Genomic DNA, 16,562 nt, shown 5'->3' with positions numbered 1-16,562 from the left:
AGGAAAAGCCTCAAATAGAATGTTACATTTAACAAAAAACAGGATGCAAAATTGTATATGCCATATGATCATGTGCATCACATGCGATTAACAAAATACATACCGCCTCACACCTGTTAGTGTGGCTACTATATTAAAACAAAAGAAAAACAAGTGTTAGAATGTGCAGAAATTGGAACCCTTGTGCTCTGCTGGTGGGAATATAAAATGGTGTAACTGCTATGGAAAACAATACAGTGGTTCCTCAAAAACCTAAAGATAGAATTACCATATGATCCAGCAATTCCCCTTCTGGGCATATACCCAAAAGATTTGAAAGCAGAATCTTAAAGAGATATTTGTACACCAATGTTCATAGCAGAATTACTCACAACAGCCAAAAGGTGGAAGCAACCCAAGTGTCCACTGATGGATTGAACAAATAAACAAAAGCTGGTATATTCATACCGTGGACTATCAATTCAGCCTTAAAAAGGAAAGAAATTTTGGCACATGCTACAAAAAGAAGTGAACCTTGAGGACATTATACTAAGTGAAATAAGCCAGTTACAAAAAGGACAATTACTGTATGATTCCACTTATGTGAGGAATTTACATGAACTCTCTCTTGAAGTTGGAATCCAGCCACGACATGGAGAAGCCCAAGCTCGCCTGCTGCAGAAAGATAGACACGTGGCCGGTCGCCCCCATTAGCCTGGCCAAAGCCTGCCCACTGTGAAAGGGGGCATCGAGGACCAAGAGCCCCAGCCCACTAAACACCTGACCGCTGCCTTATGAGTGAGCCCAGGTGAGACCAGCAGAAGACTCTCCCTGCTTAGCCCAAATTGCTGACCCCCAGAATCAGGAGCTAATCAATGATTGCTGTTTGAAGCCATTAAGTTTCAGGGGAGATACTGGGGCAGCAACAGATAATCAATGAAGTTCCTAGCACCCAACTGTGGAAGGAACTGAGCCCCAAAGTAGAATGATGGCAAAGTGCCACTAGGATAACCTTAAAGGAGTCGGGGGACTTCTGGCTTAGTTCCTGACATCATCAAGCCTGGGAGTTAGAGATGTGGGGAAGGAGAAAGACCTGGATGGTTGACAACCCCAGACACAACTTGCCACCAGCAAGGATTGAGAGGCTTGGAGATACTACTTGGCCGGCGACAGGGAAGATTTAGGGGACATGTGACTCTTCTATCCAATGGGACATGTTTTAGAAAAGAGTGGGCTCGGCTTCCTCTGGTGGTGCAGTGGTTAAGAATCCACCTGCCAACGCAGGGGACACGGGTTCGAGCCCTGGTCTGGGAAGATCCCACATGCCATGGAGGGACTGAGCCCGTGCGCCACAACTACTGAGCCTGCACTCCAGATCTCGCAAGCCACAGCTACTGAAGCCCACTTGCCTGGAGCCTGTGCTCCGCAACAAGAGAAGCCACCACAATGAGAGGCCTGCCACTGCAGCGAAGAGTGGTCCCCACTTGCCGCAACTGGAGAAAGCCCCCACACAGCAACAAAGACCCAACGCAGCCAGAAAAAAAAAAAAAAAAAGAGTAGGCTCGCCTCAGCGCTGCTCACAGACTAATGGGTAGAAGCTGGAGGCGACAGATTCTCCTCTCAAATATAAGACTTTTCTAATAATTAATTTACTAGATTAATTTTAAGATCAGGTGCCTTAAAAACAGTAAACTATGATCATGTCATGTCTACAAGAAATGGGATGCCTCCTTTGGAGGGAAACTGAACAGGATGTTTGTTTTTTTTTTTTTGGCCACACTGCAAGGCACGCAGGATCTTAGTTTCCCAACCAGGGATCGAACCCGTGCCGCAAGCAGTGAAAGCACAGAGTCCTACACACTGGACTGCCAGGGAAGTCTCTCCAGGATGATTTTTAAGACCTCATTTCAATTTGATTTTTCTTAAGTGGAATATTGTTATACTAGACATTTTTGAGAGGGTAAGCTACTCAATATTTTTGTGATGATGGGATTTGTTCTCAGGTAAAAGTATGCTTCTCATTAAAAATAAGAATTTATAGAAACACGGACATTGGAGTTAGAAAGATCTGGGTTTCAACTCCACCTTATTAACCACTGACCTTGAAAAGTTTTCTAATCTCAGTTTTGTCACCTAAAATAGGAATAATAGTAGTACCGCATAGACTTGTTATGAGATTTAAATGAAATAATGCACATCCCAGACACAGAAAATGACCCTAAGTGGTAACTGTTATGATTATCCCCCTTAAGGGAGGGGAGGAAGTGAAGAATGATGAAAGAGGTGAAAGAGGGCTAAGATATGAAAATCAGACTCATCCTCAATATAGCTGTGATGTATACACTGCACAACAACAGAAACAGGTGTGCGGATCAGCCTGGCAGGTGTCCTCAGCCTGGCTCCCGAGGGAAATGGGTCTCCTCCCAGGTCAGCCCGAACCACCACTACCTCTCCCTCCAGCTTCCACAGTAGAGGTGTGTCAGCGTCGCCTGTGGACCAGGAAGGGGTCGTTCTGACCTCAGAGGAGCTAACACGCAGATGCCTAAACTGTTTCAAGCTCTCCACGTGGGGGTACAGCAAGAATCATCACAGGCACTGAGCAGCACAGTCAAAAACGATGACACTGGGGGATGAAGAGCTGCCAGGCTGCATTCAGATGTTTCCAACAGGACAAAAAGGGTCAGCCACATGTCCAGCTTCACTCATCGGTGCAAAGTAGGCCAAAGCTCTCCCTGACTTTCAGTCCCAGGAGTCAAGCTGTGCTGAAAACAGGGGCAAAAGATAACTTCTGGAAACACCTCCCGCTCTTTTATCTTCTCCCTTCTTCTGCCTCTATTCCTTAGCATTTTGTGATTGGCATTGGTAAAAGTACACTTCTCACTGAAAATGCTAAGAATTTATAGAACACGGACATTGGAGTTAGAAGGATCTGGGTTTTAATTCCACCTTATTAACCACTGACCTTGAAAAGGTCTGTTTTGTGATAGCTCTGGTCAAGGATGATGGAACTAACACAGACAGCATTTTTTCATTAGCTGACAACTGCTGGGTGCTAGTCACTTTGCACTCTCTCAGATCATCTCATTTCATCCTCACCATGATCCTAGACAGCAAGTACCCATGTCAGGAGCAATGATTCTTGGAGAGAAGCAGTTTGCTCAAGGACCTAGAACTTGATGTGGCCAGAAACCCAGGGGGTAGGAATCCCGAGTGCCTCCTCCCACTGCTGCCTGACCTGGCCTCCCAAGGAGGTGTGGGGTGTTTCTGGACTTAGACTGCAAATACAACCCTGAGGTTTTAGTTCTAGAGCTGCATCTTGCACTGTGTCTGGGTACCCTTCCCAAGGTTCTGGTGAAGGAACTTTGTTTCATCTTTGGAGGAACCTAAGAAGCTTGTTTTTTCCTTTCTGTTGCTATTGTGAGTCACCAGGACCAAGAAAAGCCATGCCGCTTAGGAAGCACCTCCCTGCATCCTCACAGCGGGCAGCACAACAGGGCTCAGCTGGATGCAAGAGGCCCCCTTGGCCTCCTCTCTCCCACCGTCTAGAGGAAAAGAGGTGAGGGAGGGCGGGACAGGCCCGTCAGTCTTCAGGTATCTGCATAGCAACTGATGATTATTTACATTGGGGGACGCACCAATGTGAGCTTTAGAGCCACCTTTTAGCTATAGATGTAACATCACTGTTTCCATAAGCATTCTGAGCTGCTTCAAAGTCCCAAATGTAGGGACTTCCCTGGTGGCGCAGTGGTTAAGAATCCGCCTGCCAATGCAGGGGACACGGGTAAGATCCCTGGTTCGGGATGATCCCACATGCCACGGAGCAACTAAGCCTGTGCGCCACAACTACTGAAGCCCGCGTGCCTAGAACCCGTGCTCCACAACAAGAGAAGCCACCACAAGAAGCCCATGCACCGCAACAAAGAGTAGCCCCCGCTCTCTGCAACCAAAGCCCGGGCGCAGCAACAAAGACCCAACACAGCAAATAAATAAATTTCTTTTAAAAAAAAGTCCCAGATGTAAACACTGCTTAAGTAATTTCCTATTCCTGAGCATCTGGAAGGGTCCATCTTTTGGTAACCTGTTTTAAAATCAGCAGAAGGCTAAAATCTCTTAGGGAAAAATCTGTTCCACTCTCACTCAGGGAATATGATTCAGCAAGTCTAGCTTCAGTGCTAATGCTGATGCAAGTTGTCTTTGGACCACATTTTAAGAAACATTACTAAAAACACTATTTAAAACGTCTACTCTTGGACTTTCTTGGCGGTCCAGTGGTTAAGATTCCGTGCTTCCACTGCAGGGGACACGGGTTCAATCCCTGATTGGGGAACTAAGATCTTGCATGCCACGTGAGAAAAAAAAATTCAGAACAGAAACCAAAAAAACAATCTAAAACGTCTAATCTTGTGACAGATATTTCATTCGACTTTGTACTTCTTTTGAATTTATCTTCCATATCCTTATCTATCTGTGACGTGAAGGAAGAGATGGTGTCCACTTGTGTTCCTATCCCTGGAAAAACCACCATATCTGCATGGAGCAGACAGTCAAATGTCTTTGACCAGAGCTGAACACTCAGTGGGCCCCTGGGCAGCCTCTCTGTGTCCTTTTCTGTCCCTAAGTTCCTGAATTTCTCTGGGGAGGTCGTGAGCCTCTCTCTAGGACTAGCATGGCTCTGCACCCAGGGCAGCGACAAGGAAGCCAATGACTGTTCCAGTCTGATCCCATCATTAACAGAACCGGCAGCCAGCCCAGACCATCGGCACATTTCTCAATTGCTCTGCTCCAGTGTCACTAGCCAACTTCTACTCCATTTCCTTGGGCTGGAGTGAGCCAAGAAAAAGTCAAGTACATCAGAGAGAAGCTGCGGGAAGCCGGGGGCATGGGGCCAGCGGGGGGAGGGGGGACGGAGGGGCAGGGCCACAGGAAGGTCACTTCACAAGTCTTATTTCAGGCCCATATCTGGCGTAGCCCAGCCATGCCACTTCTCCTGCACCTTGCAAAGGAGGAAAAGGTGCTGTCATCTGTGGTTCTGTGGCCTCTTATAGAAGAGGAAACTAATGTTAAAGAACACGCGCTGAATGGGCGCTTTTTCAGTCTCACGGCCCACAAGGCAGCTGACATTTCACTCAAGTGACCTTGGGATCAGAACTGGCAAAGTCCAGCTGAAAGTCCATACGAAGCTCTGCAGTGGGCAGGTACCAACTCCATTACATGTGGGACAGAACATTCTGTTGTTAGTTGAAAAAAAAAAGTTTACAGAAAAGTGCATAATATCCTAGTATTTGCAGGGCAGAGAGATAAAAGAACATATGTAAACATTTGCTTGCATCTGATAGAATTCTTCCAGAAAGAACAGAAGAAACTGATAACAGTGGTTTTCTTCCAGGAGATACCTTGGGAGACAAGAGTGGATGAGAGATGTTTCACTGTGTTTTTTGTGGGGTTTTTGGTACCTTTTAAACAATGTGAATTATTGCCAAATCATATACAATTACATTTTTACATTAAAAAGTTAGTTTTTAGACATTCATTTAGTATTTACTTAGCATATGCCCGGCACTAAGGTAGATGCTGTTCTCAAGAGCTGGGAGGGGAGGAGTGGAAACAGATAATCAAATAAATCATCACCTTGCAATGACAGATGTCAGCAACAGAGGCACAGGGAGAGGGCCCTCACCTTGCTGGGATGGAAAAGTGGAGAATCAGATAAGGTTTCCTGCAAGAAGTACTTTCTGGGCCAAGTCTTAAAGACGGAGACCAAGTAACTAGTACCAATTGCTGCAGGACTCCTAGAAGCCTTAACAGTGGTAAGTGTCCGGCCACCAAAAAACACAAGGACTTTAAGGACATCACTCTGAACTATTCTATACTAGTCCCTCGGATGTGGGAAAAATAGGGCGCAGCTGTGGAAAAAAGACTGAAAATATCAGATGCTATACCATATTCTGCCTCCTCTCCCCCGGTCCACTTTCCTCTACAGTAACCCAAACACACCAAATAATCCCACTGTGTAAGTTTCAGAAAAGTAACTAAAAGAGCTGACATTTAAAGCGCTTACAAGAACGCCTGGCACAAAGTGCTTTATAAACGCTAAAGTCAAATAAAGCCTATCGGAGAAGCAAAGCTGCGCAAACATCCCCCCAAAGGAGAATTCCCAAAGTCCCTGAGCTACTGGGGAGCCCGGCCTGTAGGAACTTGGATTTTCTTCCCGATACTTTATTAAGATACTAGACTTCACAGAAGCCGGAGCGGGACCCGCACTTGGAAGGGCAGAGCCGGCCCCGCCCTCGACCTGGATAGCAGGCGCCCTTCAGTTCCCTCTGCCTCGGTTTCCTCGATTCGGAAACACCAGCAAGAACGCTCGAGCCTCCTCCAACTCCTCGACCCAGGCGATGTGCCCAGGAGAAATGAAGAACGCCCTGAGGATGTTGCGCAAACCCCCCGGGCATGGCGAGCAGGTGGCCTCCGTGCGCCCGCCACGAAGTGCCGCGAGCGCAGACAGGTGCCCGCCGGTGCGCCGCCCCTCTCTCCGCGTCGCCCCCGCGAGCACACGGGCCCAGGGCCTCCCAGCCCAGTGCCTCAGCGCGGCCTCCCCGGACGCGCGGTGCCCAGCCCGGCCGCGAGGCCGCCCGCCCCGCCTCCCCACGCGCGGTGCCCGGTGCCCACGCCGTGGCGGGGACGTGCGCCCTCGGACGTCCGGCAGAGGGGCTTCCCGCAGGCGGAGCCCGCGCCGCCGGCCCGCCGTCGCTCACCAGTTCCCCGAGCCCACGATGCACACTTTCAGGGGCGCCGCTGCCATGGCCAGGCCGGAACGCAGCAGACCGGCGCGCGCCTCCCTGGCCGGCCGCCCGCTCCGCCTCCGCCTCCTCCCGCTCGGCCTGAACCAGCTGAGGCTCGCAGCAGCCCGCCCCTCCCGCCTGTCGGCCAATGGCCGCTACTACCCCCGCCCGAGCGCACAGGGCTACAGCTGACAGCCGGGAGGACCCGCCCCGCCACTCCCGAGAACCACCGCGCACGCCCGGGCCCGGCTGGCCCCTGGCCCCGCTCCGGCACCGCCCAGCCCTGCCCGAGGCCTGTCGGGACTTGTAGTCCGCGCCCCCTGGATCGACGCTCCCGCCGCGCCCCTTGCTTCCCTGGGCGGTTGCGACCTGACGCGCGCTCCGGGCGCCGGGGGCTGCACTAGCCTCCCCGCGGAGCAGTCCTGACCCGGCTGGCCTACGTGCCCCCGACTCCGACCCTCTCGGGAAGAGCTGCCGGGGCTGCAATTTGGAGCCGAGAGAGGAGCCTGGATTGACTCTGAAGTCAACCAGGCTTGGTCCAGAGCTCGAAGTGGCCACCCCATCCTCTTCAGCTTCCTCCTCTCTTGTGGAAACAAGAAACCACCTGGCACCGCCGAACTTCGCGGTGGCCGTGTATCTTCTGAGGCCTTCGGGACTTGGCCGGACAGTACCTGCGCTCTAGGGAGGGGGAGACCTAGACACGGGCGGCGTCGCCGTCACCCACTGGCTTGGCAGGACTGGCCTCCTCATGGTCTTCGCCCCAGGACACCAGGAGGTTTGCGGTTGAGACCACGCTTCCCTCCTTCCTGAGAAACGGGACGCTGTGTATCCATTGTGAGCGTCACTTTCCACCAGGCGCCACGCTGGACCCTGAGGAGGAGGACAAAGCGGTGTGAACCAGGGTTTCTGAAACTCCGCTGCAGCTCTGAGTCTCCGGAGCTTTTCAAAATCCCCACGCCCAGTCAGCACCCCAGACCAATTGCATCAGAATCTCCCGGAATGGGATACAAAACATTCAAATTTTTTAAAGTTCAAGGGGTGATTGCCAAAGGACTCAAGATTGAGAACCAGAGAACTAAAATATCAGTGGAGACTGGCTGAGGAAACAAATACTCTAGTACCTAGAAAAATACTAGGCTTATTAGTTTGATGCCCAGAGGATTAACTGTTATTTTTGTTTTCACTTCTACATTGTATGAAAAATTTATCTCTGTTACTTATGATACTTAGGCAAGGAACTACTTAGAATGAGTGAGACGGAGCATGCCCTCCACTCCTCACTGGTGGTTAGCTCTCAGTTATTTGCCAGGAAAGATACCAAAGCGGGAATGATGTGAAGGATGGGCTATCCAAGCTTTATTCATTTTTTTCCCCTTGCCATTTGTGTTACCAAACAGGTTTGTCTAATTAAGTAATGAACTCATGTACTTGAGGAGTCAACATACTTTGCCAAGATTCACACCAACTGATCGGCTCACTTTTAGCCTTTGCCTAAAAGATTTGTTCTTTATATGGACGCTCCCATTCCGCAATGCTGCAACTGCACCTGCATGAAAATGAACTGCTTGGATGTTCTGTGGACCCATTCTGCACAACATCATACAGGATTTATCAATCAGCGGAGATGCATGACATATTGTGCCAGGATGGACATAGTGAGTAGTCATTTATTTTCTAGACTGGCTACAAAGATCATGCAAAATTACATGTATCAACAGGGATATATACATACATAGTATACCTGTAAGGGAAAAGAAGGGAAGGAAACACAAAATACAGGATTGTGGTTCTAGTGGAGAGGAAGGTTGGTTATGCTTTACATTTTTACATATATTATAAACATTTTTGTGTATTGATTTAATGAAGGTCGTGGGGGAGGGGAGAAGCTCCAGGACAGAGGAGTGAGACAATCCAGTGCTGAGATGGCTGGTCCTCTGCCAGTCCCCCTCCTGGTCAGCTAAGATAGCAGGACTGCCGAGGTTGGCCTCCTGTGGGTCACCCAGAAGAGGGTTAAACAACTTGGAGGACGACAAGTTAGCCCATCTCACTGGACGTGTGAACTCTTGAGGGACCTGGAGAAGTCCCAGGGTGTATACGATTCGGTGTGTGGAGACAGCACCTGACAACATAACTGGGGTATGCATGTATCTCGGTAAAAACTCACCAGGCAGCGAGGAGAAGCCAGGCAGCCCTTTAGAAACTCAGCCTAGCAATCTCCTTAGCCAGGTCATTGAGTTCACGCAGCACACTTCTGATTTTCTGCATTACAGGAGGCACAGCAACACTATTCCAAACTTTCCTATATAACTGGAGTCTCCTTTACTCTCTTGGCTCCAGCTAACATTTTCCTTCGTTCTCTTAAGCCCTCACCACCAGGCTCCTACCGTGTCCTTAACACCCTCCCAGGGCCTTTCGACTCCTGCCTGCTACCCGGTCCCAAAGCCAGTGCTGCATGTCAGGTGGCAGCAACACTCCACTTGCAGGTCTCAGCATCCGCCTGGTTATTTCTTGTTTAACAAAGCATCCCAAAGTTAGATCTCCAAGCAACCACATTCATTTCTTTAGCTGCAGAATCAGAGGGGGAGGCTCTCTCCACATGCGGTGCACGGTCAAAGGGGGCTGGAGGATCCACTTCCAAGCTGGCTCATTCGCATGCTGGCAAGTCGGTGCCCACTGCTGGCTGGTGGGCTGCAGGCCTGAGTGTTCTCCACGTGGGTGGGCCTCCCCAAAAGCTGCTTCCCCTTGTGCCTGTATCCTACCAGCAAACATCTCAAGGGAAAGGAAACGAAAGTTGCCAGTTTCTTAAGACTTGAACCCCTAAATAAATCACAGCATCACTTCTGTCATGTGATCTTTTGGTCAAGAAATCACAGAGGCCAAATTCTAGGGGAGGGGACATAGGCCTCACCTCTCAGTAAGACAATGTCAGAGAAGTTGGGGGCCAGGTTTTAAAACTGCCACAATCTGTAGTGTATTTTCATATTATAAGTGAGGACAAGAGATACAGCAAGACTAAAAAAGACTTCCCAAAGTTCCCATGGGGAGTCAGAGCCAGGAATTGGGGATTCTGTATCTTACACTCATCTGACTACTCATTCATTCAGTGTGTATTTACTGAGCACCTGCTGTGTGCCAGTTGCGGTGCTAAGTCCCAGGGATGAAGTATGAAACGAGAGGCAAGGTCCCTCCCCTCTTACATACTTACATTTAGCGGGAGATACAGGGCCAGTTGACAGGTAATTACCCTACAGTGTAATTTACTATGGCAGCCCAGAAAAAAAGCCTCTGTCCCAGATTTGGGGGCTCACGGAAGGCTTCTTAAATAAAGTAAGATCTTTGTTGAAGCCTGAAGAAAAAGGTGCTGTTGGCAAGGTGAAGGGCTGGCGGCGGGTCGGCACACAAAGGAGCTCTTCCAGGCAGAGGGAAGAGTATCAGCTAAGATTCAGAGACAGATGACATGCTCAGGAACTAAAAGGAGCTCAGTATGGTTGGAAGGGAGAAGGAATAAGGGAAAGAGTATGAGGCGCAGGGTAAATGGAGAGAAATGAAGGTAGGGAGGTAGAGGAACTGCCTGATCATGATTGGCCTTATAAATGATATCAAAGAATTAGAACTTAAATCCTGAGGGCAGAAGAAGCCATTGTAGGGTTTAAAGGAGGAGCTTGACATTGTCAGGGCCAGGAGGCAGAGGCCAGGTGGGAGCCTGCTGCAGTGTTTATTCTTTTTTTTTTAAAATTAATTTTTATTGGAGTATAGTTGATTTACAGTGTTGTGTTAGTTTCAGGTGTGCAGGAAAGTGATTCAGTTATACATATATACACACTCCTTTTTAGATTCTTTTCCCATATGGGTCATTACAGAGTACTGAGTAGAGTTCCCGGTGCTGTACAATAGGTCCTTATCAGTTATCTGTTTTATTTATTTATTTATTTATTTATTTATCTATTGGCCACACCATGCGGCATGCAGGATCTTAGTTCCCCGACCAGGGATTGAATCCGGGCCCTCAGCAGTGAAAGCATCAAGTCCTAATCACTGGACCACCAGGATATTCCCTAGTTATCTGTTCTATATATAGTAGTGTATATATGTCAATCCCAATCTCCCAATTTATCCCTCTCCCCTCTTCCCCCCCTTGGTAACCATAAGTTTGTTTTCTACATCTGTGATGCAGTGTTTATTCTACATGAGAGGTGATACTGGCTTAGATAGGACGCAGGCTGGTGTGGTGGTGATGGCGATGGGGAGACATGGGTGAAACTGAGACATATCTAGGAAGTAGAAAAATAAGACCTACTACTTTCTTGGGGGCAGAGAGAGGAAGGAGTCTAGGACGACTCCAGCTTTCAGGCTTGGGCAACTGAATGAGTATCATTTGCTATAACAGGAAGAGGAATTGATCTGGAGAGAAGGGTGATGAGCTCAGTTCTGGAGAAGTTAAGTCTCAGGAGTCCATTTGGATTCCATGTGCAGATTTCAGGGAGGCAGTTAGAGACACATTTGCAGATCATCAGCACGTACTTGGAAATCCCAAGGGGTCAGTGTCTAGGACACTGCCAGGCACAGAGTAGACACTCAATAAATGTTGAGTGAAAGTGCTTGACATCACTCACAGAGATGGGTCAAGCATCAAAGGAAGACAAACCAGGACAGGACTCTGAAATGGACTTAACATTTAAGAGCCTGAGAGGATGAGAAAGGAGCAGCAGGAATGCAGAGTGTGGTGTTATGGTTGCAAAGGAAGACCACATTTCCAGAAGGAGGGGTGGTCACAGGGGAGTTTGAGAGTGGTCAGACAAGATGAGACCAGAGTGCATCTTTCAAGCTAGCAGAAAGAAGGCTGCCAGCAAAGTATGGTTGTGCAGGTAGCACACTGCACAAGGCCAGTGGGCGCCATGCACATTGTGGACATTGCAGATTGGTGTGCTTGAGAGGACCATTTTCTGACAGAGGGAAGCAAGTATCTTGAGGAAGGGATACCTTTTTCCAGTCCACACTGGAAAGGTCTGGTATGGGCTAACCACTGCCCTTGTTGTTGGTGGGCCCGGTGAGAAGACTTCAGTTTCAGTTCTGGGCAGAGATTTTGGTGGGTGGAGGCATAAATGGAAAGCAAAGAAATAGCGCTTGAGAGAGTGTAGACTCTGCTTTCTAGAAGTTTGGCTGTCAGCAGAAGATGAGGGCTAGGGATGTGTGGGGAGGGACGGCAAAACCGAAGGGGGAAGGGAAGAATTCATAGGGCTTTTTTTTCCCTTTAAATTATGCGGGAAAGGCTAGAACATGTTGAAATATTCCTAGGAAGGAACCAGTAGAGAGGAAGAGGTTGAAAACACAGAAGAGGAGAATGAGAGGGAAAGTAGGAGAGGGAGAGAGGGATTAGCCTTAAATTAGATGAGATGATCGGAGAAGGACTCTGAGCAGGGACACCTGAGTGAATCAAAGGAGCCAGCACTCCAGGGAGGGGGAGTAGCCAGTGCAAAGGCCCTGAGGCAGGAAATAGCCTCCGTGTTTAAGGAACAGAAAGAGCTGTAGAATAGTGAATAGTGAACAAATATGAGAGAGGGGAGAATTGCAAAATCTGTGTCAACACAAGCATTAAAGTAAATAATGATAAATAACAAGAATTTACAGTATAGCACAGGGAACTGTATTCAATATCTTGTAATAACCTTTAATGGAAAAGAATCTGAAGAAGAATATACATATACATGTATAACTGAATCAGTTTTCTGTACAACTGAAACTAACACAATGTTGTAAATCAATGTACTTCAACTTAAAAAACTAATAAATAAATAATAACTAAAAATAAATAAATAATGATAGTAATGGGCTTAAACCCTTTGAATGAACTAAAAATTCATGGGTCTATGGTGATTTAAAGAAATACGTAAACAGGGCTTCCCTGGTGGCACAGTGGTTGAGAGTCCGCCTGCCGATGCAGGGGACACGGGTTCGTGCCCCGGTCCGGGAAGATCCCACACGCCGCGGAGAGGCTGGGCCCGTGAGCCATGGCCGCTGAGCCTGCGCGTCGGAGCCTGTGCTCCGCAACGGGAGAGGCCACAACAGTGAGAGGCCTGCGTACCGCAAAAAAAAAAAAAAAAGAAAAGAAAAAGAAATACGTAAACAATCTAGCAGAAGGGAGGGCTCCTGCTTACAGTAGCATGCCAACTAGTAAACACATGAGGGAAGAACAGTGCTCCACAGTCGTCAGTGGGTGCCAAAATAGTGGTAGAAGTTTGATGAGGGACAGGATATTTACGGAGCGTCAAAGTTTCCACGCAAATTGCTTACAGGGGATAAAAAACTTCACAGTAGAGAAGACTGACCGACACCACCTTAACCAATTGGGCAACATCGACATTACCCGTGATGGGACACACATGCCTTCTTTAGCTGGATCGAGAAGGCATTTAGTTAACATTCGTTTGTCGAAAAAATATTTTGAAATAACTCCCAGGATTTTATAAATTAAACACATTTTTACTTGTCTGGAAGTCTGACAGAGAATCATCATTTTTTTTTTCCAAGTAAGGATATAAACCATTTGCCATATACTATTCGCATTTCATTTATTTTGATTCATCTTATTTATTTTAATTTGATTAATTAATTAATTTATTGAATAACTGCTGCATTCACAGGATTCAAAATCCAAAAGGATGGAAAGGGTATACAGTGAAATTCTCTCTCCCTCCCTTTTCCAGCCCCCAGTTCCCTCCCTTGAGGAGACATTGTTACCAGTTTCTCTTACAGACACATTATTCTGTTGCCTGCATCCCCACTTAACATTATTTCATATTGCAAATGCCAGTCAATGCCAAAAACTATGCACATAATTAAAACGCAAAATGAAGGATGTAAAGAATAAATTAAGCTCTTTAGAAAACTCTCCCCACAGAGTCTTTCTTTTCCTTATTTTTCTGTGGCACTGAAGATGTTTTCACAGGCTGGTATTGGTTAAATTCATTCCTCTAATTCCAGGGAAGATGTAAACTTGGGTTGCCCTCGAGAAACATTTTATCTACTCTGTCCCGCAGTACATGCATCACTTCCTAATTACACACCGTACAGCCCCCAGTGGTAACATTTGTTCTTAGTACGACAGGCTTCAACTGAAATTGCCCATCTTCAGTATTGGTATTGACAGTCTAATTAGAAAGTACAGATTTTTGGCCAAAGAAAACAGTGTCTCATTCTGGAAATGTATATGGGCTTTTATCTCACTTCCTTGGGGAAAAGAGACAGAATAGATGAAAGGCAGATTTCGCTGCTTGAAGAAAACAAATAGAGTTCCAGACACAGCAGTAGCCAGTGTCAATTATAATCTGTTCATACCAAAGTATTAAATTATCAAAAGGGTTGTGCACCAGGTTGTATCCAGCAAATGTACCTTTTCACCAGCCCCTTAGACTGGGGTGGTGTAAGGATTTGTTGCTTGTTTTAAAGATCATACTACTATAACCTACCTTTTTTTTAATATATAAATTTATTTATTTTATTTTATTTTTGGCTGCGTTGGGTCTTTGTTGCTGTGCGCGGACTTTCTCTAGTTGCGGCGAGTGGGGGCTGCTCTTTGTTGCGGTGCGCAGGCTTCTCATTGTGGTGGCTTCTCTTGTTGCGGAGCTTGGGCTCTAGGCGTGCGAGCTTTAGCAGGTGTGGCTCATGGGCTCAGTAGTTGCGGCACATGGGCTCAGTAGTTGTGGCACGCAGGCTCAGTAGTTGTGGCTTGAGGGCTCTAGAGCGCAGGTTCAGTAGTTGTGGTGCATGGGCTTAGTTGCTCCACGGCATATGGGATCTTCCCAGACCAGGGATTGAACCCATGTCCCCTGAATTGGCAGGCGGATTCTTAACCACTGCGCCACCAGGGAAGTCTATAACCTACCTTTAGTTAGGAGCCAGCTCTTAGCCAAGCACTGGGTATTATTATTCATTACATCTGGTGTACCAGCCACCTTGGATGACTTGGAGAACTTGGGAGTTTTAAAGATGAAATTATCAGACTCAGCACTGTACCCTACCAGAGAGAGTCAGAGATACTTATTCAGTTTCCACCTGATTAAAAATCAAATGTTAACCTGGTCTTGGTTCTAGATTTGAGTCTTATTTGTGTGCTTATTCAACACTGAACTCCTACCATATGCTGGGAGCTGAGGATACAATGTTGAACAAAAGAGGCAAAGGTTAGTCTGGAAAGGAGATCAGATAAAGAAACAATATCTTCCACAGAGTCCAGCCTGATGTTGCTCTGATAGGAAACAGGGGACTCTGGGAACAGATGGGAGTGGTACCCACTGTGCCCAGAGCACCAGGTAAGACTTTCTGGAAGAAGGATGTCTGAACTGAAGGATGAGTAGTAATTAAATGGGAGAAGACTGAGGCAGAGAGAATAGCACATGTGAAGGCTTGGAGGCAAAAGAAACCTAGCTCTTGGTTCCTTTGAGAACTGAAAGTTCAGTCACTTAGAGGATAGAGCAAGAGGTAAAGACAGATGATGCAGACAGGAGGACAGGGACCAGGTCATGGAGAGTTCTCTTGTAGGGGTTGGGATTTTATTTTGAAGGCAGAGGGGGAATATTGAAGCATTTAGGCGGATAAGTGATGTGGTCGTATTTGTCTTAGAGACGATCACTCTGGTTGCATTTGAAGGGGTGAGGGGGGGAGGAAGTTAAGGATGACTTGCAGATTTCTGACTTGGGTAGCTGGGTGGGTGGGAGTGTTTTGAGGCAGAAGTTGCCTTTCTTGGCAAAAGCAAAACATCTGTTGCTTTTCTAGTTTTCCTCTTTTCCAGACCATGAAATCAGATGCCATGCCTGTGTTACATTCATGCCCAGCTGTATTCAAGATTGCTTGTAGTTTTATGTAAATGACCTGCCAGCATAAGAGATGTGATTAAATTTGTAAAAGATTGGCACTTCGGAGGAATTAAAATTTTTCCATTCTTAGGTCAGTTCTCCATGCAAGACAGAGTTGGGTACAGCTTAGCCCTCATAATATCACTGTCACTCTCCATGGGTTTTTTTCTCTTAATTTTTAAAAACCAAAGTAATACATACACATAGTTTTAAACTGTGTATTGTACTAAATACTACTAAATGGAAAGTGACAATCCACCTAGATTCCACTCCCTGGAAATAACCACTTTCAACTACTTTTGGTCTTTCATCTGATATTTACTTCCATATTTCTAAATAGTGTTCTTATACTACTATTTCTTTTTAAAGTAAAGTTTTGCGGTAAGTAATATGTTCATGTGGTCCTAAAATAAGACATGTAGAAAGAAATACAGTAAAGAGTCTCTCTCCTTCTATTTCCCATCAGTCTACTTCCCACCCAATCCACTTTCCTCAGGTCACCACTGTTAGTTTTCTATATGTACCTGTATACAAGAAAATAACATTATATATTTCCTTTTCTTTTTTTCACACAAAAGGTGGCATAGTACCCCTCATCAATCAGGGTGAAGTAGAATGTGTTGCGGTAACAAACCATCCAGACACCTTAGCGGCTTCTTTCTCATTCATGCTCTGTGTCCTCCCTTGGTGGTCTCACGTTTTCCTCATACAAGGTTGCAAACCAGCTGAATCTCTGCCATCGGGAGTGTCATGCTTGTGATGGCAAGAGGCAGGGAATATAACAAATTGTTCTTAGGCCCCTAAAGGCTTCCTCCCAGAGGTGACATGTGTCACTTCTGCTCCCATTCATTGAGCAAAGCATGTCACGTGGATCTGACTGTTTAAAGGGGGCAGGGAAGTGCAAACGTGTCCTGTGCCCAGGACTCAGAGAGCTGGATGTGCTGGTGGACCA

At 47.0% G+C, this 16,562-nt stretch overlaps 1 protein-coding gene across 3 annotated transcripts in view; it reads right to left on the bottom strand.

Annotated features, from left to right (window-relative positions):
• Positions 1–6,858, bottom strand: part of GPD1L (glycerol-3-phosphate dehydrogenase 1 like) — a 56,886-nt gene extending 50,028 nt beyond the window's left edge. For all 3 annotated transcript variants that reach the window (XM_082663108.1, XM_082663110.1, XM_082663109.1), the window contains exon 1: positions 6,732–6,858. In XM_082663108.1, coding sequence (XP_082519234.1) covers positions 6,732–6,778 — 47 coding nt within the window. In that variant the 5' untranslated portion in view covers positions 6,779–6,858. The remainder of the gene's footprint in view (positions 1–6,731) is intronic.
• Between the last annotated feature and the right edge of the window lie 9,704 nt (positions 6,859–16,562).

This window comes from Grampus griseus (genome assembly GCF_964374135.1).
Source record: "Grampus griseus genome assembly, chromosome: 10".
Classification (NCBI taxonomy): domain Eukaryota; kingdom Metazoa; phylum Chordata; class Mammalia; order Artiodactyla; family Delphinidae; genus Grampus; species Grampus griseus.
The sequence above is the reverse complement of the archived record's forward strand: the minus strand, read 5'-3'. Positions and strand labels throughout refer to the sequence as shown.